This window comes from Excalfactoria chinensis, chromosome 12 (genome assembly GCF_039878825.1).
Source record: "Excalfactoria chinensis isolate bCotChi1 chromosome 12, bCotChi1.hap2, whole genome shotgun sequence".
NCBI classification, from domain to species: domain Eukaryota; kingdom Metazoa; phylum Chordata; class Aves; order Galliformes; family Phasianidae; genus Excalfactoria; species Excalfactoria chinensis.
This window is the reverse complement of record NC_092836.1, coordinates 16015901-16039122: the sequence shown is the minus strand read 5'-3', so window position 1 is coordinate 16039122 and position 23222 is coordinate 16015901. Positions and strand designations below refer to the sequence as shown.

General features: G+C 45.7%; 1 protein-coding gene across 4 annotated transcripts in view; it reads right to left on the bottom strand.

Annotated features, from left to right (window-relative positions):
• RBM6 (RNA binding motif protein 6) overlaps positions 1-23222 on the bottom strand; it is a 51424-nt gene that overhangs the window by 24989 nt on the left and 3213 nt on the right. For 2 of the 4 annotated variants that reach the window (XM_072347090.1, XM_072347089.1), the window contains exons 2-6: positions 22696-22805; positions 19402-20743; positions 18501-18590; positions 17431-17500; positions 6636-6709 (exon numbers count right to left, since the gene is read on the bottom strand). In XM_072347090.1, the coding sequence (XP_072203191.1) occupies positions 6636-6709; positions 17431-17500; positions 18501-18590; positions 19402-20743; positions 22696-22739 (1620 nt within the window). In that variant the 5' untranslated portion in view covers positions 22740-22805. Of the gene's footprint in view, positions 1-6635; positions 6710-17430; positions 17501-18500; positions 18591-19401; positions 20969-22695; positions 22806-23222 lie in introns of all 4 variants that reach the window. The other 2 variants (XM_072347091.1, XM_072347092.1) reach the window with 1 other exon arrangement.

Here is a 23222-nt window from a genome sequence, read left to right as displayed (position 1 = left end):
GACTTCAAAAGCATCAAAGCACATTAGTGGCATGAGTCCTGCTAACTTTCAAACAGGAGCTTGATCAAAGGATTTCACATCTTCATCCCAAATCACCATCTGACCACACAAACAATCCATCAATTGAAGCAAAGCACTAGCAGCACTACAGCTGATGTACCATAACCCTTTGAAACATCACGGTGCTACAGCGATAAACATGTGCTTACACAGGAATATATTTGGAATTTCCACAGATCTTCACAGAATATCCAACTATCATGAATATAACCGCAGTAAAATACATAACCTGGGACTGAGAGCAGGCCAGCAGAGCACTGCTTGTTGTTTTAAGACGAATCTACACCTAAGCATAGAGTCTGTGATTATGATCTCCTTGTTGTTAGAAGATTATCTGCTAATATGTAGAGAAGACAGAACCTGATTGTCTTCACAGATAGAGCAGCATCTGTATCCTGCATTTGCATTCAAGGACTACCCGAAATCCTTCTGTCTCAAGGCAAAATCTTACCCATAAGCGAATGGATCATGCAAGATGCCATGTCACACAGGATCATGCTTTGCATGTTGACAGTAATAGAGATAAGACTATTGAGGTGTCGTTCTGGCAGTATGTGACCTAGAAAACAACCGCGGTCCTGTGGAAGAAGCAGAGGGCAGGCTTATCCATGGTACATGCTGCATTTCACACTCACAAACAAAAGCTCTCATATATCCCTGCATTTCCAATAGCCATGCTGGGCCTGAACAAAGGTCACACATTGCTGGATGCTGCATAGCAGTCTGAGGTACCCAACAGGAGTGAGCAATGCACTGCAGGCACCGGTGGATCACACCATACAGTCAGACACAAAGAACTGGACGTGGATCTTGGCAATCACTTCTAGGTCAAGTTACTTAAACAAATGCTGGGAAATGACATTATTCCTTAATGTTAGACAGCTTAAACTCCTGGCATTTCAAACACAACATGTATCCCAACAGAGAAATATCTGATTACCAAAGCTCTCGAGATCTACAATGGAAGAAGGGCTATTTCAGAGATACAGCATCTCACATCCTTGCTAATATCAACTGGTAAAAACAACACAAAAATGTAACCAGAGCATAACTGACATGGAGCCAGAGAGAAAAGTTTCAATGTGGAAGAGAGTACGAAGGATGCTCTACCTGGGACAACCCATTTATACAGCAGCCCAAGTCAGTTTCAGAGCACGGAATGGGTAATTCTGCAATACACAGCAACATCCACGTCTGCAGTTAACCCTGCTGGCCACACGGCCCTGCCAGAGACCAGAGATGCTGCAGAACTCCTGCAGGTGCATCTGCCATGCTCTCCAAACAGCTCAGCCAGAAGCTGTCCTCTGGGGCAGCACCACTACAGAGCAGCAACCCAACAGCAGCAAGGAAACACACAATCCTCACCATGCCAGTGAGGCTGAAGGAAAATAGGAAGGTAAGATTTTGGAGTGAGATCAGGGAAGCAGAGGGACAGGGCAAGATAGGATCAGATGAGCAGACCAAGAACATGCAGCTTCACGACTCCTCCAGTTAAACGGGCACACATTTTAAGTAAGTTGGCTAACATGGTTTGCTTCCTGAGACAGAGCAGGACAGAGCCGTGAAGTAGGAATTCGTAGTTTTAATTGACTAAGATTGCAAAAGCCACACAAATGGATGGCTACCACTAGCTGAAGGAAGAGGGTGTAAAGTCTTTCGCAGAAGATCTCTTTCTACCTCCAGCACCAAGGAAAGAAGAGACTCAGAGGACTCAGATGAGCTTGAAAAGTTGAGATGACAGAAGAAGGTCCAGTGAAGCGTTTTGGGTACTGGAATTTCAGGTGTTTTACAACACAAGAAATCCTTCCATGCACAAGGAACACCTCCAACACCCACAGGTCCATCAGCCTTCCTGACACCCAGAGCAGACGCAGTGCTTGTCCCAGTGCTGCCGCAGGATGCGTCCCCAGCCATGCACACAGTGCTGCAGGTCACAGGCAGACCCTGCCAATACCAGGACCTCCGGCTGCACACTTCCTCCCTGACCTCAGAAGCTTGCAATTCCAACCAAACATTGGTACAGCGCAGCCATTAGTGAGACACGAGTGGGAATGAATACACGACTGACTCAATATGTCAGGCCTTGGTGATGTCAGGCTCCAGTGAGCACATGATGAGGTCAAACACTGAATCAGACACAAAAAAATACAAATGTGCTGCCTGGAAATGCAACCAGAGAGAACTTTGCATAGGTCACCGGAACATGAGAAATTACTCAACACATTTGTTTCCTAAACCATAAGGAAACACAGCTGAGGGGCATGAGGCTTCTCCCTCTGAGAACACACACAAAGCAGAAGACTCTACAAGGTGATTCTAGAAATGCATGTGGTCAAAAGCAGGGCAGGTTCAACAGGGAAAAAGAAGATGTGTGTGCAATGATCCGACCTTAGAAAACTCCGCAGCCCTCATAAACGACAGGAAAAGCAAAAGACGACGTCAGCTGATAACCCAAGGAGGAAATATTAAAGGCAAGACCCTCTCCAGCACTCTGAGACTAACAGACAAATGGGTTTCAGGCTATTGGTGGACACACTCAACTGCTAGCACCACTCTCAAATGCAGGTTGAAGCGACTCTGAAGAAAACTCTCCGACTCCACAACTCAGTACATGCTACCGAAAGGAGAACAGTCACTTCTCACAGCCAGAAAACTCACTTTTTCCTCTTTAAAATCACACCAGTGCTCTGAGCACATCAGCAGCTCTCAGTAAGTACACACAGCTACAGGTCCCCGGGGCTAAAGCATTCCCAGGAGAACAACAAGCTCCTTCTGCGTTTAGCTGGGAAGGCACCGAGCTGTGACTGGCTGCTGCAAATGCTTTGAGGACAGAAAGTCCCAGGCTCTGCCTGCTGTCAAAGCACCTCGTGGATTTTAACACCAACAGCTCCAGCAAAAAGCTTGTGAAGGCTCATCTGTTCCAGAAGCTACGTTCACACAAAATGCAAAGCGCTGCAGTGAATGGATACAGAAGGGGATGCAGAGGAGGAGAAACACACAACCGTTGTTTCCAACTGCACAGTGGATGAATACGCTCATGTAAAGCAATCACCCACAAAGTACCCCTGTCCTGTGAGAAAGGGAAAGGAGGTACCTCTTGTGCTCAGCAGGCAGACTGCATGGCACACAGGGAAACTGCTCTCTGCTAGGCGCTGCTCTCAGTGCAGCAATGCATGGGGCAAGGCTGGGAGCAGCCACTCCTGCATGCGCCTCGAGACCCCACAACAACACAGGAAGCAGGTATTCTTTCAAGCTGATGCTACAGCTCTCCCATCCTTGTCCTCTTGCTTTAGAAACAGAAGGAAAGGATTAAGAAAGCTGTTAGCTGCTAGCAACTAAAGCCAGGCAAATCACACCACCAGTGTTGCTAAGGTTGGGGCCTGAGAGGTCTTGGGAGATTCTTACTGTAAAGTCAGTCAAGACAAATCATTTGCTCCTAAGCTACGAGTACATCTCCATATTCCATCAATGAAACAACCAGGTCCACCTCAGTGAAAACAGCCACACATCCAGGCAGCAAGGCAGCCTCTCCCTGCCTCTCCTCCATCACCTGCCTTTATGACATGCAATGCGGCACATGAAGGCAACTTCATTTATCCCACCCACCTTCTTGCATCCAAAAAGAAGCTCATTATGTGCATTTCTTCTACATAACGAGAAGGGTGAGAGAGAATTCAGGTAACCAAAGGAATACAGAGAGCTGTGGGATAAACTGCCAGAGCTGTCCCTCAGGAAGCCAATACGGTGTGCCAACAGGCAGGAATACTGCTGCCCTGCAGCTCTGCCAAGCCTGACTGTAAAGGAAACATGAGATAAAGGGCACACACACTGCGACCTCTCAAACTGAGAATGAAGGAGGAAAAGATTAATCGGGGGGATAAACTTCGTGACTTAGCAGCCAGAAATCCCATTTTCCATTTAAAACACTTGTGCCTCCCCAAAGGAAAAGCAGCTCATCACAAACAAACAGAAGGCGTCATTAAAGTCAAACCACAGCCAACTTGTAACAAAAGACCAACAGAATCACCATAACCATCAGGCTGAATGAAATAGATGCAAGTACTGCATCACATTCTGCAAAACAACAACAACCAAGCTGTCCTACCCGGGACAGAGGAGCAGGCAGCCGGCTCCATGCTCCCATTAACTGCAATCCAGCACAGCTCACATACAACAGATGGACCCCGAGCTGTGATAAATTGCCACCACCACAATCAACGAGGCAGGAGTTATTTTAGTTACTTGAGCTGTGGCAATTAATACAGGGGGAATAAAACTCTCCTGCAAAATCTGGGCAGCACAGAAGATGGGCGCTGCTTCCTTCCTGCAGCCCATTTAGCTGAAAGCCCATCGGATCTCAGCAGGCACATACACATGCTGGAATAACTGAATGGAGGGTGTTGGACCTGGTAAATCTGGAGGTTGCAAATTCGGGAACAATCTTAAGCGAGTATTGGTCTATGCAGAGTAAAATAAAGAGGATTTTACAACAAAGGAATTAAAGACTACAGGGATATAGGGAGGAGAACAGTCGTTCCTTAGGCAGGAGCAGTTTAATAGGCACTAAAGTGCATCAAAAAGGCGATGTTTCTGCAAAACAAATTTATTTCTAGCCTGCAGAAAACTGAAAAAGAGGCAGGCTGGTTAGCGAGGTGCTACAGCATCGCTGTGGGCTGACACTGCTCCGCTATTTATGCTCTCACCAGTGATTAAATCTGACAGGAAGAGTTGATAACCTTCTGAAAATAACTGAACTATCAGACTGAGCCCAAGCTAACACAGGTTTGGGTCCTTGCAGCTTGTAAAAACCCACATGAATTCCCAGTCTCTGGAGGTGATCTTACAGCTCTACCCTGGGAGGTGCTCAAATGGGCTATCTATTGTCTAAGGACAACTGAGTCCTCCCTGGCAGCAAGTCAGATACAAACCTTTATTTACATATTCCTTAATTAAAAGGAAAAAGGGTATGCAATCACCCAGCCTGAAGGCCTGCCCTAGCCGCTGGTTGAAGGCCAGCCAACACTTCCTCATGTGCACATAGTTACTGGCAATCTTTAGGTACTCCAGTTTAAGGCATGCTGCTTACAGGCTCTTTGCAGTAGCAAAGGATCCAATCTAAGTCAAGCACCTGCCCAAATACATTAGGATGCTCCAAGGGGGAAAGGAGGCATCAGCAATAAAAAGAGGAGGAATTCCCAAATTCCCCATGTATTTGGGAATGGCACTTGCACAGAAAGACATCATTTCACATGACAAGAGCTAGGGAGAGACTATGCAGAGGCATTTAGAGTGGCACCCATAATGATGTATTTCTCAGTGCCAACATAATAAACAGGGAGTTGTAGCAACACTGAAGGGAAAACAAAAGTTGTCACCGATGGTAAAAAGCAATGAATAATTCTGGAGCCTTTTCTCACTGTGCTCCGCCCTCCACCATCCTGTAGGGATGTGCCAGGCTCTTTCCCAGCAACAGAATTATTTCTGCAAAACGTTTTTCTGAGTTGCGATACCTCTGTAATGGAAAATAGGGGCAAATGCAAGTGCTTAGTGGGACCTCTGAAGGCCCAGCTGTGAAGACTCCTTAAGTGTAAGTACATCTGTGCACTTGCACAGCTCAGAATCTGACTCGTGACTCTCCTCCCATGACAGCAAGACACGGGATTCAGGTAAAAAAGGCTTTTGATAACTGATCTAAATTCTTAGTCAGGTAAATTAGGAGGAAGAAGGCAGCAAGAGAGGAGACATAAGGGATGTAGCAAAGAAATGGGGACTGATTGTTCACGGCTTTTCTCGGGTGAGCCATCACCTGCAGTTCCAAGGCACAGACAGGCTGGTGTGAAATGGAAACGATCTTTTATCTAACAAGTGTTCTGTATCTCGCTCTCGTCTAGTAGCCCACAGCTCTAGCCTCAAATAGCAGGTCACGGCAGGCTCCCCTTGGGGATTTCTTCACAGGAGATTTAATCCATCGTGCACTTTTAAAGACTGGAAAAGCTCAGATTTACCAGGTGCAACTGAACATAGGGTAGTCCTCATGTCTGCAGCGCCAGCTTGGCTAAGGGCAAGACAGATATGGGGGAGATGCACAATTAAGAATCTCTCCCACGCATGAGGCATATGGAAAGTCAGCTCAGAGCTGCATACCAGAGTGCTCACCTACCATCACATGTGTATGTGTGTGCGCACGCACAGCCGGGGGAGGCAGTTAATGCTAGCAGAGCTCTTTCCAACTGCATTTCAGTGTGACTACAAAAGTATCGGGGCCAAAACCTATGTGAGGAGCCTGTCAGCTCCCAGCCTGATTCCAGCCAGTGTGCTGACATATGCTAGGGAGGAGGGAGGACCGTTCAGTGTCTGGCAGCTCTCTCACACTAGCATTTCTAAGCCTTTTACAAGGTTCCGGAAACAACATTTAAACCACAGAGTTGTGTATTATACAAGAACAGATCTTCCTTTGAACGGTTCAAAAAAAAAACCAACACAAAACCTCATTGGCTTTCCACCACCCCACCAAAAAATAGAAATAATAATAATAATAAAATCTTCTAGCAGCATTGACCGAAGTGTAAAGCAACCTGGTTGGCTTCCATGCATCCGATGGCCTCTTCCAAGAGTGAAAACTCCACGCAGACATAGCGATAGTCGTAACCTGGGGACAGCATTTAAATACAGACGGGAGTCATGTTAGTGCCTTGTCATAAAGAAAGCCACATTCAATATTCAATTTCCCTTTCCCTCCAGTGACAAACCCTCTAACCACCACCCCTCTGCTCCAAAACGAAAAGGAGAGAAATCAGGGTCTAGCTGGATGATGACTAACTGCAGTTTATCACGAACTTTAATAGCGCAGCGTTCCCACTTCCCCTTACACAACCCAGTGACAGGCACACCCTTCCTCAGGGCAAGAAATAATCGCTTTTTTTTTCCCCCCCTTCTTTAAGGCACAGTGATTTTCCACGCTCATTTCACATTTTGTACTGCCCTGGGGGCAGTGCTCTCCAAAGCAGGCGTTGGGAAGTCATTCCAAAGCACCTTGCTGTGAATGTATTACACACAAACGGCCACCAGTTTTAATTTGGACCGTATTTCAGAAAGAACTACCATGATTCCATTACCTTTGCTATTTTCCCTCCAACACCTGCTCATTTCTGAAGTCCAAGTCCCTTGTATTATGAAACAGCACAGTGGAGCAGGAATCATCACTTCAGCTTTCTCATCCTGGCATTTTATTTCCAATGGATGTTACTGTACGTTTAGTAAGAGGCTGTGGGAGCTTAAAATGCTCCCCAAGAAACCAGATGCAAGAAACCAGAGAAGCTTTACCCTTCTTGCTTCCTGGGAAGCTGCCCTCTCAGTCAGCTGTTGATTTCTATTCCGGTTACCTGCACCAAAATGTTCTGATCCACAGCAAAGTGCAGGGTGAGCACTACAGAAGTTACGGCCATCCTAAGAGCTGTTGCAGGGAGCTCTGAGAAGAGCTGAGCAACAACTTTAAGTCATAACCTCTCTCTTCACATGCCAAGGCCACCTCACTCCAGAACAGTGCTTTCTAGATGACTGTGGGCTGGCATGCCTCTACATGAGAACACAGCAAGGGGAAAGATTGGTTTCCTCTTCCAGCTGCTGGTCAGGGCTGAGAGGGAAGCTGGCCTGCATGTGGGCTGCACCATTTTAGGCACCTAGCTGAGCAGGGGAAGAGTTCTTCTCCCTCCTAAAGATGCACACCTTAACACAGACACGTTCAGCCCAGGTATGCATCTGGTTACCACTGCTCCAACCTTCCATGGCAACGTAAACCCACACACACACTTCTCCCTGTCAAGACATTCCAGTCTACCAGAACACAGCCCCCATGGCCCTGTGAAGTTACTCCAAAGGTCACCTGCTGCACTCACCCATTTTTCCTTCTGTTTCTTCTCTGAACCATCTTCAAACTTAACCACTTCAGAGACAAGGCCGTACAGAACTATTCCATCACCAAACCCTGCTGAGTTTTATTCTGGGAGCTCTTCACACACCTAACACCACATTCCTTTGCACATTTACTGTTATAACAGGACTCCAATCTGAATCCAACTCTACTTCACATAGGAGTTCGTTTCCCTACCACATATCCTTTGTGCCAATACGAGTACGCTGGTGGGAAATGTACCGATCTGCTGCATTTCAGCTCAGTGAAAGAGGCCAGCCAGCAGTGTATCATCAGTGGGGTGTGCAGCTAAAGCCACATGCTGCTGCTACACCAAGTGAGCACCTGGAACTCGAGGTACAGTTTCAGATGGCAGAAGTGACCAAAAAAAAGAAGCAAATTTCTTGAGCTGTTCCCAGTGTGTCCTGCAGCTCCAGCCACACTCCATGGCCTGGGACAACAAAGCAATGCCTACTCAGCAGCAGAGAGCTGCTCTCCAGGAGCAGTGCTGCCCCTTGCTGGAGCCTGGTTTGCATTCTGGGCAGGCACCTGCTGCCTTATGGCACGATATGCGAACTCACGTTGTGTGTTTTAAAGTCCTATTCAAATCCAGAGCCACTTCTCTCCCCACTGTTTAGAAAAGGGTTGTTTGAATGCTGTCAGCCTCTAAATTCTTGCTCACAGCTCTTTTCAAGAGCTGCTGCAATCAGCAAGCAAGGGAGCTGTCTTGTTCCTATATGCATAAGTAAAGGTATCCCAAGAGCCCAAAAGCATGACTGCAGAAGTCTGCACTCTTCACCATGAAAGGCAGTTTGCACCCAAGTCCTGATGAATGGAATGAGTATTTCAGATATGGATGCAATACAGCATGACACCAGCGAGCTCAGCACTGGACGCAAGGCATTGGATAGAAATACTGAGCTGCTCAGATGCTGCAGAACTGCATCCTGTGCATCACACGGAGACAACGAAGAGGCAGCTCAGCATAGTTTTCCTTGTACACTCTCCTTTCCCCACCGTCCCTTCCAAACTCAGCCCACCTAAGCAGCACTGCTACAATAATACATAGGATAAGAACCAAAACTAGAAACTGCCACCCCATGCCCTGCCAGAAAGCTGCTCCAGGCCAGATGTTCACATCTCATGATCAGGTTGCACAGGAATGCAGCGCCTTGCAGGACACAGGCTGACCTCCAGCAGGGCCACAGCAATGATGGGAGACAGAGGCCTGGAGCTGCTGCCACAGCTCTGTGAGATCACCCTTCCATTTCACACTGAGCTGGAAAGCCCGCTGAAACGGAAGCCAGTGGATCAGCAGCTCTGCTACACCGCACCTTCACAATGCAAAGTTTGCTGATTTTTAACTCACATTGGCAGTAATTGCATTACCCAAAGGACAACTCCTGAAACCAAACCGAGCACCTCCAGGCGGGCTGCAGAGGCTGCCGTGCCTCCCCCTGCCTCCTCTGCAGGGCTGGGTCAGCTCTCTGCGCTGCCACTGCTGAGCTTGCACTTTTTTCCCTCTGAAGTCTTCACACAGTTTGCCTGTCAGAACACAGCAATCCAATAGCAGCAGAACAGGGGATCTGGGCAGATGTATGGGGACAGAGCAGGGAACGGCACAGCAGGCATCCCAAGGGAAGCTGAGCATCCCTGAGCATCAGAGCTCTCGGACACCCACCGGCACTCTTCAGGTCTTAGTGATAAAACCAAAGCAATCACAACAGCAAAGCGGAATCACTGCTAATGGCTACAGCATGGCTACAGCATGGCTACAGCACGGCTACAGCATGGCTTTGCAACTCGAGGTGGCCTAAATTCACACACAACGCTTCACGTGAAGATACAAGGTTTGGTATCTTCTTTATCAGATCCTTCACTTGCTGCTTAGCCCAAAACCACTGCGAGGGGATCTACAGAAAGGGCAGAACGGAGTAAGGAATGCTGAGAGCTTTGGAAATATTTGTCATCAATGTGGATTCTCTGTCAAAAATACAAACAAAAATCAGAACACTCTGAAGAGTTTGTTACGCTGCCCAAATAAACATTCCAACAGGGGTATGCAACAGTCTTCCAGCACTCCCAACTCACGCAGTGGTTGAGTTGGTTTGCCCTGAAGTGCTTCTGTGTATGCACAGTCCTTCCTGGATGTTTCCAAAGCAGGCTTGGTTGTTTTCTACTCTGAGAACAACAGTGATCTCCTAATACTTAGCAGTAAGGATACATTTAAAGCTCCAGGAAGCTGCTTTACAAACATTTGAATAAAGGATGTTTTGCTTCTTAAACGTGCCTTTTAGCAGAAGGAATTTTGACAACAAATAGCAGGTCCTTGTTAGCATGCCACAGTTGGGCTAAAAATCCCAAATACGTGACTTAAAATTACCGTTCCTTAAATTCAGATAAAAATATCAAAGACTTGTGATTTAAAATAAGACTCGCTTCCATACAGGCACAGTTTCTGCTGAACAACTGACACATAGCCATGCGTTATTTCATGATAGTCTGTAACATCGAAGATATAAATAAAACAAAACCATAACATTCTTCTGATACGCGCTGTGAGCAGCACGGAGACATCAAAACCATCTCTCTGGAGTTTTAGGAGGCCAAACAAAAAGATCACATAACAAGAGCTGCTCTGGTCTACACCAAACTAGATACTTTGGGAAAGAAGGCATGATGGCAACATGGCAAAGGAATCCAACTCAAGAAAGCTGATCCAGCCCCTTGGTTCTAGGAATGTGCACGCAGCATCACATTACCACCCCCCCTTACCAGGATAGGGGATTAGGAAACCTTACATCCAAGGTGAAATGTCACTGTTTTCTCAAAAACAACTGCTAGAAACCTCCCGTCCCTTGTGCTGCAGTACAAAGAGTCTCTCCTATAGCTGGAAGGAAAGAACAACAGTGGCTTCCTATTAAAGTAGCTCTGTTAGCACACAGTCTTTTGGTAACCTGCTGTAACTTTACAGCTGGGCCAGCTGCAGACGTGCTGGGGGCCTTTGCTCTGCCATCATTCACGCCTGCATCTGCCAGATGGGGCCAAGTGGCCTGAGGGAAGAAGATAATGATGGTGTCTCCACCAGCAAATCCAACCTGCTGATACAAGGATGATGCTGGTGCTCGCTCTTTCCAGAGACAGCACAGCAAACAGAACACAGGATAATCCCCTGTAGAGCTTAATCTGTGTTAGAGACGAAAGTTGTACTGCTTCAAAGGCAACAAGAGCATAAAGTGTGGGTGAAGACGAAGGACTTCTCTCATGGGCTGACAAGTCGTCTATTGGGGACGGACCTGACGATCCTTACGGGTCTCTTCCAACTCAGGATATTTTATTCTATGGCTTTGACCATCCTTGAAGGGATCTGCAGTCTCACACACTGGTCTTCACAGCTGCAGACAGTGAGTTTTGCACATTTCTCATGGAAAGAGCTTGCTTTTGCTTGGTTGACAGCAATAACTAACTCATTTGTGGGAGGTTTTGGCAGCATGTCCACAACCCCACACAGAAACGTTTCCTATATCCAAGGAAAGGTGCAGACAGAGGTCACCTAGATCAGGAGGCCTAGGTAGCCTGTTAAGTCATCCATACTAAAGACCGAATACCTCCACTCAAGGAAATGCTGGGAAATACAGGACTTTCTTCATATTTCTGTACTGCTACAGTGCACTATTATTAACAGGTAATAATAACCTAACACCTCAAAGAAGCCTGTGCCTCCTGACCAGGCACTGTGTGCATACAACAAGTCCCACCACGCAATGAGGATGGGCAGCAATGCAGTGCCTGCTGCAGGGAGCAGGGAAAATGAAGCTGCCCACAGGGTGTGAACATCAGGAGGGCGCCCTGCAAGGAGCAGCAGCAATCAATCTGTGCTAACACACACACTCAGAAGCCAAAAGCAAGAGCACTCTCAATACCAGCTGGTAGACTCAAAGCTCCCATAAATTTGTCAGGCTTCTTTTCAGCACAGATAAATTGGTCTTTAGAGATACTGAAGCTGAAGAGCTGTATTAGAAAAGCTTGCTGTTGAATAATAAATAGGACAATCCACAAAAAGCCGTGTCCCCAGTTCATTTCAAAGGCTGAACATACACAAACCACACCTGGCTGCTGGAAAAAAAAGGTTGTCACTTCATCTTGTCCCTCTGTATAAGAAAATTATACTTTCAATGCTGCACAAGAGAACACTGAAACCAGAAAACATGAAATACAGCTGTACCGTGCAGGGTATGATGCTACTGCCCATCTTTCGCCCTCCATCCAGATGAAAGGATCTGCTTGCTCCCAAAACGTGGTCAGTCCACACAGCCCTGTACATTACAGGGCTGTGGCAGAGCACTCAGAGCACCAAATGGCTGTCCTCTAGGCCTACAAGGGCAGCAGCTGTACGGTAGTGCAACGAGGAGAGGGAAAAGCCCACAATGGTAAGACATTATAACTTTATTAGAGACATGGTATTAGATGATGCTTGTACAGAAACAAGGAATCTAAGGGAGGTTGAGGCCATCACAGAACTCCATGAGAAGACTGGATGTTCCCTACTTGGGGAGGTTTTACAGAGAAGAAATGGGTCTTAAAACGCTGGCAATGTATACCTAGGCTTCCAGCACCTGTCACTTAACACAAACGATTCAGAAAAGCAATTAACCCAATGAAGTCAGCATGCTGTGAGAAGCCTTGAAGTTTCGCATTAGAGATGCAAAATAAATAAATAAACGAATAAAAGCTGAACATATTTCTAAAAGCAGTCATAGAGAAGGACTGTGCATGTCAAAAGGGCTGCGATCATGTTTTATGGATGACTGTTTGTTGCTTTCTCTGTTGAACATGCTGTAAATCACGAACCAAGGTCGATCACTATTGCAGACACAAACTTCATCAGTCATACTTCCCACTTCCCAAGCCATCACAGATGAAGACAGCCTAGCAAGAATGCTTTGTGCTTGCAAGAGGCAACACACCAGCTAGGTGCTTTTTCAGCCCTGATCAGGACTTTGCCTACAAACAAGATTCAGTGCTGACAGTATTTCCCTACCTAAGGTTCAAAGATGGGCCCCACAGAACAAAGAGCTCTGGTGACAAGCAGGTGACTTGGTTGAGCCTTAGCAGGAGGCTCCCAGTGTGCCGCAGCTCCAGCCTTAATGGTGAGCCAAGTTGTGTTCTGCATAATTAACACAACAGGAACCTCTGTGCCACAGCATGTATTAGAGACGTGTCATGTCATCCCATGGCATGTTATTTGTAGCAAACTGAAGGACGTAAGTCTCTGTGAGATCTATTCTAATCAAACTCCATATGGTTGGTAGAAGCTGTCTTCATGAGGAAGCTATTAGCTAGACACAAAACCACCCTTGTCAGCAGTTTGCCTGAGGGTATTGCATCACTCTTGTAAGGAAACTGAAGAGCTAGGTTCAGCATAGAGGTGCGTGGCTGCATGCTTGCAGAAGCATCCTCTCTCTGTGCAGAACAGCAGTTCAGCTCCACTGCCTGTCCCAAGGCTTCCTTGGGAAGCTGCACTGAAGTACTTCACCAGCAGCCCTGACCTCCTAGGGCATCACCATAGCCAGACACAAGCACAGCCATGCCCCCAGCCACAACAAAAGCTCTGCTTTAAGAAGAGATCTCACCCTGATCAGATCTCACCTGGCCTTGCACCCCAGGAAATGGAGACCTTATCCCTAGTATGGAGGGGTGCATCACTTGAGATTTGTGTCAGTTTCTCCATTAGGAAGCACACATTTCTGGGTTTTAAATTATAAGTTTGGCTAAAATTCCATGTTGTAAGGAATGCCATTTTAAACTTCAGGGTTCGCTTGGAATATTCCTGCAAACGATTCATTGTTCTGATACAGACAAAAAGCGAGTACACTTGGGACAAAGAGCAAATGATGAAAACCAAAAGGTACTTTTCGTAGGTTTACCTAAGGGGCTTCTTAATATTAATTACAATTTTACAATATTAATTATTAAGATATAAAACAGGGTACCAGCGCGGCAGAGCTTAGCAAGATCAAGATAAAATCCCTTGGCAAAGCACTAGAAAAAACTGTACTAAATTTAACACAGAGAGGAACAGGGCTCAGCTCCAGGCACCTACAACATAAGAGCCACAGATATCAAACGAGGCATAAACGCTAGTGCACATAGGTGGCTCAGCCAGCAATGAATTATGCCTGATGCCAACGGTACTGGTTTTCCTGAAGGCCAAAAGGTGTCAGCTTCAAGTTTCTGGCAGCTCTGCCCCAAGTTCCCAGACTGACAGAAGGACAGGCAGCCCCGTGGCAAGAGGACCACAGGAAAGCCTTGAAATCCCAGAGAGGAACTTTCAGCAGGGAAGCTCACAGGCACCAACAGGAGCTTCTCAGACAGCTACAAGTCAGCACTGTTAGCACCTACCAAAGCGGTGCATCGGCACCTCTGCAACAGCAGTGGGCAGCAAGAGGCACCAGGAGATGTGAAGCTAAAACAAGTGATGGACTTTGGCAAGATTCCACTGTCACCTCCGGGTTTACGCTTGGTAATGATTAATCGAACAGATAGGCTCAAACGCACTTGAAAGGAGCAGCTGAAAGCTAAGCCGACAACCTAATAGCTCTGCCAACATTTAACATGATGTTGGAAGAAACCCTTTTCCCCCCCCCCCAACAAACTGATGATGCTACTTTCAATCCGTACAGGCACCGATTCAAAAGATCTGAGACAGCTCACAGACAAAAGGAAATACGAGATGATGTCACACTGGTTATCACTGTGAGATTCCGCTCGGACGTTTTCTGATTGTCTGCAAACACCTGCCTGTTCGACCCAAACACAAATACCGACCCAAACACAAATACTGTGCCACTTCTCAAGGTCTCTCCATTCTCCACCTTTTCACCATCTAGAAAGCGTTACAGCCTGTGCACTTCAGAGACGAAACAAGCTAAAGAATAAACAGCTTGCATGCATATCAAAACCCAGCAGGTATACTAAGAACAGCATTCCAGGCTTAGCACAACCTTCAGAGAAAACGCACATCCCTCAACACTTCCAGCATGTAAAAAGGAAGGTGTTTATAAAGAACTGCTTCCCCCCATCCCCCCACCCCAGAAAAGCCAACCATATATTTTCCCCCAGAACAGAGTCTTGAGGAAGATCACCCAATGGAATCATTGCACTGAAGCCGCTGAGATCATCTTTATGAAAAGCATGATGTCCTCGTGAAACTGATCTGAACCTCGCTTCTTTCAAGTTAATTGCGTGCTATTTGTTATGGCTGGTTTTGTTCTCCGGCAGCTGCAGGCATTCTTCTCTCCCGAACACACTCAACATGAAGTACATGCACATACGATTAATGTTATTTTTAACATTTCTGGACAGCACTCGGAATTATACAACCCACTCTTCTGAGCCAGGCTGCTGCTGTCGTAACACTGATACATGAAGGCAGCCAGGGGGCCCAGGTGGATCAGAGACACGAGCAATCCAGGAGGTTTGCTTTTAACTCTTCATTTACACCACACTCCACCGTAAAAGCCACATTCAGCAAAAGACTGGCCTTTAGCTTCAAGCAGGCTAAGCTTATCTCATGTTCAGATGAAGTCAGTTCTGCACATTTCTCTATAGGATAACCTCAAGTGAAAAGCTGGATTAAGTTTACTACAGCTTCTAGTTACCCAATTTCAAGTAAACGTTTTCACAACCCAGGAAGCTTTTTCTGTCCTAGATGTACATCCATCTTGTGTAACGAGGATCAGAAAGCTGTTTAAATTAGTAGCTGCATTTGCAGCCTCAGGACACGATGCGAAACAGTCTTTGAAGCATCAATATAACCCAGAATAGCACTACAGCACTTAAATTACTGATGTTGAAAGGACAAGGTTAAACACTGGCTTTAAATAGCTCACAAAATATGAGCTGGTTTTAACTTTGTTCTTCGTCCCCTGGCTTTTGCAAGCTGGGAAAACTTTATAATAAAATCAAATCTGCTGTTGCTGAGATCGACTGAAACAGAATGCAGCTTTCACAGCGATACCAGGAAAGAAGCAGCTCTCATTCCACATGTGACCATCAGCAGATATGAGAGCTTCCACACTGGACACCAAACACAGCCTCTCAGATGGTTACCTCTGAAACTGGGAATGGGTAAAACGCAATGGTTCTCTAATGAGGGCAGTGAGTTCTGGCACTAAGTTGTAGTAACGAATGCAAGGAAGAGACTTACAGAAACGTCCCCAGTTCAAGTGATTTATTACTGCAAAGTTACTTGTTTCAGGAAGTCAACAACGGGCAAATCACATCAAGAAAGGCAAAAAGTGAACGTGCTGCAATGGTGGGGCTGTGCTCAGCACTGCCCGGCTGACAGCCACGCTGTACTGCGTTCGGAAAAGAGGAAAGGAAGCAAGAAAGATTGCGCCCTTTAAGCCGTGTTTGTTGGGCCAGACCAGATTATGCAACACAAGTTTTCTTTAGTTCAAAGGTTCATGAGAAGGTTGTGAAATCTCCTTTGACAGCTTCCAGAAACAAAAATATACTTGAGAAATACCCAAGTGCCCCAGTTTCTGTCCCCAGCTACTAAACACCCAGGAAGCCTTTATATAAATATTGACAGGAAGGATTCTGGCTGCTCCACGTGCAACCCATGCTGGTAATATGAAAAAGCACTGACAGTAGAAGCCTCTGCTTTCCTTGGTTTAGAAAAAGACAATGGAAACAGCTCTGCTGGTTTTCCTCTCTTTGGAAAATGACAGAAAATGACGACTGTGGAGCAGGAGCTGTTTGCTACCATCAGAACAGGAGAGGTCACTTTAGATGGTCCTTCTGTTTCAAGGCATTCCCTACTAGCAAAACCCAAACCTCACCCCAAGACTCACCCCTCCTTTCCTACCACCGCACATCTTTGTTTGTCTTTACTGTCTGGCCCAGTATTTGGATATTTGCTTACAAAACTCGCTTTCTCTTTTTTTATGTTTCATATCTAAGAAGGGTGACAGTTCCATGTTACTGAAGGAGAAGCATCAGGGAGTATCAGGTTTCATGGGGCCACTATTTGCGTAGTATGTGTTCCACAGCCTCACACCTCAGAAACAAGACTGAGAAAATCCAAAAGGATTGAATGATGTTAATTAAAAGAGGAAAAAAAAAATATAATAATCTGTTGGGAGTTAACCTGATTTTTGTTTGATGGGGTTTTTTTTTTTGTTTTCATCCTTGGTAGCTATTAGAACAGCCTTGCTGCTTTTTTCCAGCTGCTCCTACAGCTAGAAGCACCAGGACATGCATTAGCTCTGAAGTAACAGCACAGCCACCAATTCTGCAGACATAAGAGCCAAATACAGAACTCAGTGGGCATTTGCATTCCAAAATACCTGTAATTATGGCATCAGTGACTCCAGTCAAACAGACTAGGTACGTATTGGTGTGAAAAATACCCTCCTGAAAACCCCAAACCAGAAACACTGGCAAAGCATTCTCACCTGAACTGTAATCCTTCAGTCGCAAGTTCTTCACAGGCATCCCATCTGGCCCTCGGAAAGCATTGAGGATCTACAGGAAAACCAGGATCCACTTCAGTCTCCAAAACCAAACCTCAGAAAGTGAAGCCCTTGCTCATGTACAATCCTTTTCCCCGAAGGCTTCTTTTGTTAACACAGTTACAAACAGCCACTCTTCCCTGATAAAGCTCCCACGGTACCTGAGAACTATTTTTTGAGTTTGGGGGAATATTTGATCATTTGTTTTTTTGTTTAACTAAACAACCGCTATTAACACCAGAACTCAACTGCTCAGAGCTGCTCCATCATGCTGTTTGCAGCCACATCGCTCCCCTCTGATCCTTATTTAAGGTCAGAGAGATTTTACTGCCTTTAACAGACAGTTTCTGCCATGAGTCCTCTACTAACCAGATTCCAGTATTAAGCCTCAGAAGAGCTGATCACCACAGCTAAACCTTGCACTAACTGTGTGTGTAGGTGTTCTCCAGTCTGGAGCTATCACAAAAAGGAAGAAAAATTAATTAGAAGTGGAAGCCTTTGAACAGATAACTTTCTTTTTTTCTACCTTGTAGCCTAGATTATTGGTTTTTTACACTACAAATGAGCAGGAGATATCTTTTCTGTCTTCATGAGATCTCAATTTAGCAGTTTCAAGCAACCACGAAAGAAAAAGTTCACTCAAACCCCAATGTCCTCCAGACTCCAAACGTAATAGCAGAAGTAATAAAAATATTGTCTCTATATAAAGTAATCCTGGAAGGAAGGCACGTTAAAAAGAGTCTGGCGGTCGAGGCTTTCACCCACCAACATCACATATGTGACTGCAGAAAAAAAAACCACCAGCATTTCCAGGCCTTCAAAAAAAAAGAAAAAGCAGAATAATCAGTTAAGAAAATAACACTGCGATCATTTCTATATTGGGATTTTCCTTAGGGAAAATGACAGACTGTCTGAATTACACTCACCAGGCTTGAAAATGCTAAGTTTAGAAACATTGCATCCAAGTTTTGAAAGTCCTGCAGTGAATTCTGGATGAAGAACAACCCACTTACATCATCCTTGGTGGCAGTTTCAGGCACTCCTCCGAGCCGAATGAGCTTGCTTGGCTTCACGAATTCAGGGCAGGTCCGGTAATCTTGGTCCTTGAGTTCACACAATCAAAACGTTTTGTTATGTTTTTTAACAAACCCGACATACTGATTCACAAGTTACACAAACCATAATGAAGTAAAGAAATGTATAATACAAAGGTTTGTAAGCAGTACCGCTCGTGTCTTTACCATAACATTGCTTAAGGTTCAGTTCTGCAACATTAGCATAATGAGCTTTGCATGCTTATCACGCTATGCAATGAGATCCAGGAAGCATCTCCGTACAGTCTACACAACACAAACGATCTTGTAAATTGCATCCTTGGCCCGCATTGCATCCATTTCCATGTTTTTGAAACATGAAAAGCAAAACAACCTCTGCCCGCTTTCCAAAAGTAGGAAATGAATTCAATAGTAGCTGTTAATTCAATAGTTATCATTAACTTCAAGTTTCAAAGTTGATTCTGAAGGTAAAGAGCTGCACTGTTCTATGCCCATCTGTCTCAGCACCTTCTCTCTGCAGCACTCATAGGCAGATGACTAGCAGAAAGTAAGGTAGCCTATGTAATACTTCTCCCTTAACTCCCTCTCTTTGTCTGGTCATTTTCAAACTGGGGACTTTCTGAACCACATCTGCTTGTATGCGTTTAGCAATTCTCAATTGAGAAACTGCATTTCTCTGAAGAAGATATTTCTAAGGCAGAAAGCATGACCACTAAAACGGCCTGGAGCAAGAGGCTCATCTCAGAGAAGAACAGTGAATTAGGTCAGAACTGATGTCACATGAAGAGTCCCACCCAGCTCCTTCCACCCACTGGACAACACGCATTCAAGAGAAATCTCAAGTGACAAAGCCACTTACCTGGAGGTTCTTGTAGGGCCTAGAATCTTTGCTGGGCTTTCCCTCTGAAAATGACTTGCCATGTTCATAGTCAAACAACTGACACGCTGGCAGCCGGTGATCCACATCACGATACTCAATGTTTCGGTAGTCCGTATCTTGCCTTCCAAGGAAATCCAGATCATCTTCACCCTTTAACCCAAGATCAGAATCGGATCTTTGCTGCTCCCCCCCAGGAAGCTGCTGCTGCTGTTGCTGCTTGTTAGCAAAGGTCTGAGGTTGCTCCTCTTGGTCCTGAAGAGCAGGAAGAGGTCCACGACTATTTTGGAAATTGTGCGAGGCGTTGTCTTTGAGACCCAATCCAAGGCATTCCTCTTCTCTGGCTGGTGCTTCCGAGTGTTGAAATTCACCTTTCTGACTACCAAAAGGAGTTCTTTCCAGACCAAGCACAGGCTCCTCTCTCTTGCTGGTGTTTAAACCAGAGCCCTCTCTTTCTGCTAAAGGTACGGTAGATTGATTGCGTCTAAAATCTACAAGGTTTTGATCCACAGGAGGCATTTCCCTGTCTGAAAAGTCCATAGGAGGAGGCATATCTCTGCTCCTAAAGTCCTGATCAGACCGGGACCTGTGCCTATTTCTGAAATCTGATGATGGTGCATTTCTATTTCGGAAGTCCAAATCAGAGGTGCCCACACCTCTGAAGTCCAAATCGGGTACATCCCTGCTTCTGAAGTCTGAATAGGAATGGTCTCTGCCTCTATAGTCTAACTCGGGCACATCCCTTGCCCTAAAGTCTGAATGAGATCCATCTCGACCTCTGAAATCCAGATCAAAAGATCCCCTTCCCCTGAAGTCTGATGGAGGCTCATCCCTACCCCTATAGTCCATGTTATGCGCTTCCCTGTCCCTGTAGTTCATACGGAACGTCTCCCTGTTTCTGTAGTCCACTGGAGGAACGTCCCCACCCCTGAAGTCCATAGGGGGGCCTTCTCTCTCCCGAAAGTCTCCGGGGAACATATCCCTACCCCTGTACTCAGAAGGGGGTGGCTCCCTACCTCTGAAATCCAGCTGAGACTCATCTCTGCTCTGAAAGTCAGACGGTGGGAAATCTCTGCCCCTGAAATCGTGGTGCCCCTCCCCACCTCTGAAGTCACTACGTGGTCCATCTCTAGCTCCAAAGCTGAAAGAAGGTTCCTCTCTGTTGGCAAACTGAGGATTGAGGAGGCCTGCGAGTGCCTGGATATCAAAAGGAAGTGATTCTCTGCCAGAGAAGTTGCCAGAGTGTCTTTCTTGAGCAAGACTATCAAGGGAAGGAGGATAGTCCCTGTTCCACCCGGGAGCAAACCTTTCTTCTTGGCTCCCACTGTAGAAATAAAGACAGTATTATTCATAACGTGCTTAGAGTCTGAAATCTATATAGCAGCACATTCTTCTCTAAACTTTTTATAGAGTGGTGTAACAGTCTAAGATCCGCAGAAGATATTGATGTTTGGCAGTATAAGATGAGGCAGCATACGACAGATGTGAGAAAGTAAACTTGGGTGCTCCCATTTCAGCACAATTTCCAGAAGCACTCAACAGGGAATACCTGCAATATTAATGGGTTAATGATGGTAGCAATCCGCATAGTCCTGCGCTGCACACAGCTCTGCAGCTGTTCAAGGTTCCACCAGCTGGTGTGTTTGTTTATGAGCATCACCAGCACATGCCTGGGAGGAACAACTTGAGCTTAAGTTCTCTGGGCAATATTACAAACAGCTAACGTATCACATTGTCACGAGGCACACAAAAGCAAAGGCTACCAAACATGCTCAAGTAACACTCTATTTAGACTCATTTTTGCCTCTCGTGCTGGAGTCTAAACCAGCAACATCCTGACAGCAATCAGTTCAGACTCTGAAGATGCCTCACAGGAGCACACCCATAACCAATGTGTGCGATTATCCCGCACTCATGCTTCAAGATAGGCTGTCCTGTACCAGCATTACAACCAGATAGCCACGAGCTCTCCTGATCCCTGTATACCACCACTCAGGAAGAAGTTTCCACTTCATACAGTTTATCAAAACCCAATGTTTGGGGTTCTTTTGTTCTTTTGAGAGCCACGTTTTAAGCTACCTGTAGAGCTAAGCTCTACTGCACTACATTTAGAAAAAAGAACAGTAAATAAAGCATTCTAAAGAAGCACCAAATCCCACCCCAACCAGTGGCCATTTCCTTTGCAGCTACAGCAAGATCCTCTTTGAGTTTCACTGTAGAATCACTCATCAAAATGCACATTTGTAATCCAACTGCATACAGATTTACTAAGCTGCAAGCCCTGCTTCACCACCATATACAATAGGAATAACTTTGTTCAAGGTTAGAGTTCCCCACCCAGCAAAGTAAAGAACGATACCAATTAAATTCACTTAAGAATCAGCAGAGCAGCACTACCAACAGGGCCACAAATCACAATCGCTCTCGCAGCAACAGCATTAAGACAGGTTCTGCAGGACATTGTTCTTTGTGATCAGTTTTTCCCATTACAGCTGGACAATTATTTGAAATACCCTTGTTACAAACACCCATGGTGTGCCAGGAGGAAGCACATTAATCATGCTGATATTCAAGTAACTGAGGTGGACGTGTGAGCAAAGGATGAAAGAATTACACGCAATGGAGGGAAGCCCTAACTCTTGGTGTCTCCACTTTTCCTATCCAGAGCCCCACTGCAGACACAGGGTCCAGTAACAAGCAAAGGAATATGAGCTAAAAAACATCACACGGTGCAGGTCAGAGATGCATGAATCTTCACAACACTTCCAGTGATAGTCAAAAACATATTGTGAAGGAGCACGGCCAAGCACGTGGGGGGTATTCTGGTCTACATTAAAGTGAGGTTTACACAAAATGCCAGGTGCAATTAAACTGCCAGTATTTCTGCAGTTAAGGCAACAAGTGCAGTTGAAGAGAATCAACATGACACTATTAGGCACTTCTCCTCTGGTTCTTAACAGTGGCTATTCACATGGCACAGCACCACCTCAGCTTACAGCACCTAAATGAAACATCACTAGGAAAGGTGCTGTAGAGAAGGAACTGAAACACTAAAAGCAACTGCCAATAAAAAAGGAAAGAAAAGAGCAAAGCTGCACAAAAACACAGAAAGCTACACGTAGCTGAACTTGCCTGCTCTTAACTCCATGAGGACCTCCCAGCTTTGGCCCAAACTGCCCACTCACAGGAGGATGTGCACAATGGCAATCAGAAAGTTCCCACTGCTTTTGGTAATGAAACACGCTACAGAAGCAAGCTGTACAATGCAATGCTTACCGAAACGAGCCCGTCCTGTTGCCTTGTCGATGGTCTCCCCACATGTTTTCCTTGTCTGGTAGGTTTCCAGAAACAGGTAATTCACTGTAAGAACACCAAGACAGCACGACCTGTTGAACAAACAACATGACAATAAGCCACGGGCAACGAAAATGCATCATGGAAGAAAAGCATCGCCAACTGGGAAAGGCACTTGGGGACATGTGAGATCCATAACTACCCATGGTGCCTCTAGGCATGAATGAATTACAAGCTTCAAATGACTTCTGAAACGAAACTGTCAATACGGGCAGGCAAACAATGTGATATTTGCTCTTGATTAACATAAAGCTTCCCAACATACTGTGCTGTCTAACACTATTCAGAGCGACTGGAAATGTGAGAACACCACAATCTATAAACAGCAAAGACCATTCCTGAACAACAGTTTGCAATTAATGTTTAATCCAAACTATTTCTGCCAAAAGCTCTTTGCTGCTCAAGGAAACCATCACCACAATTGGTCTGCTAGGCTTACTTTGCCCTCG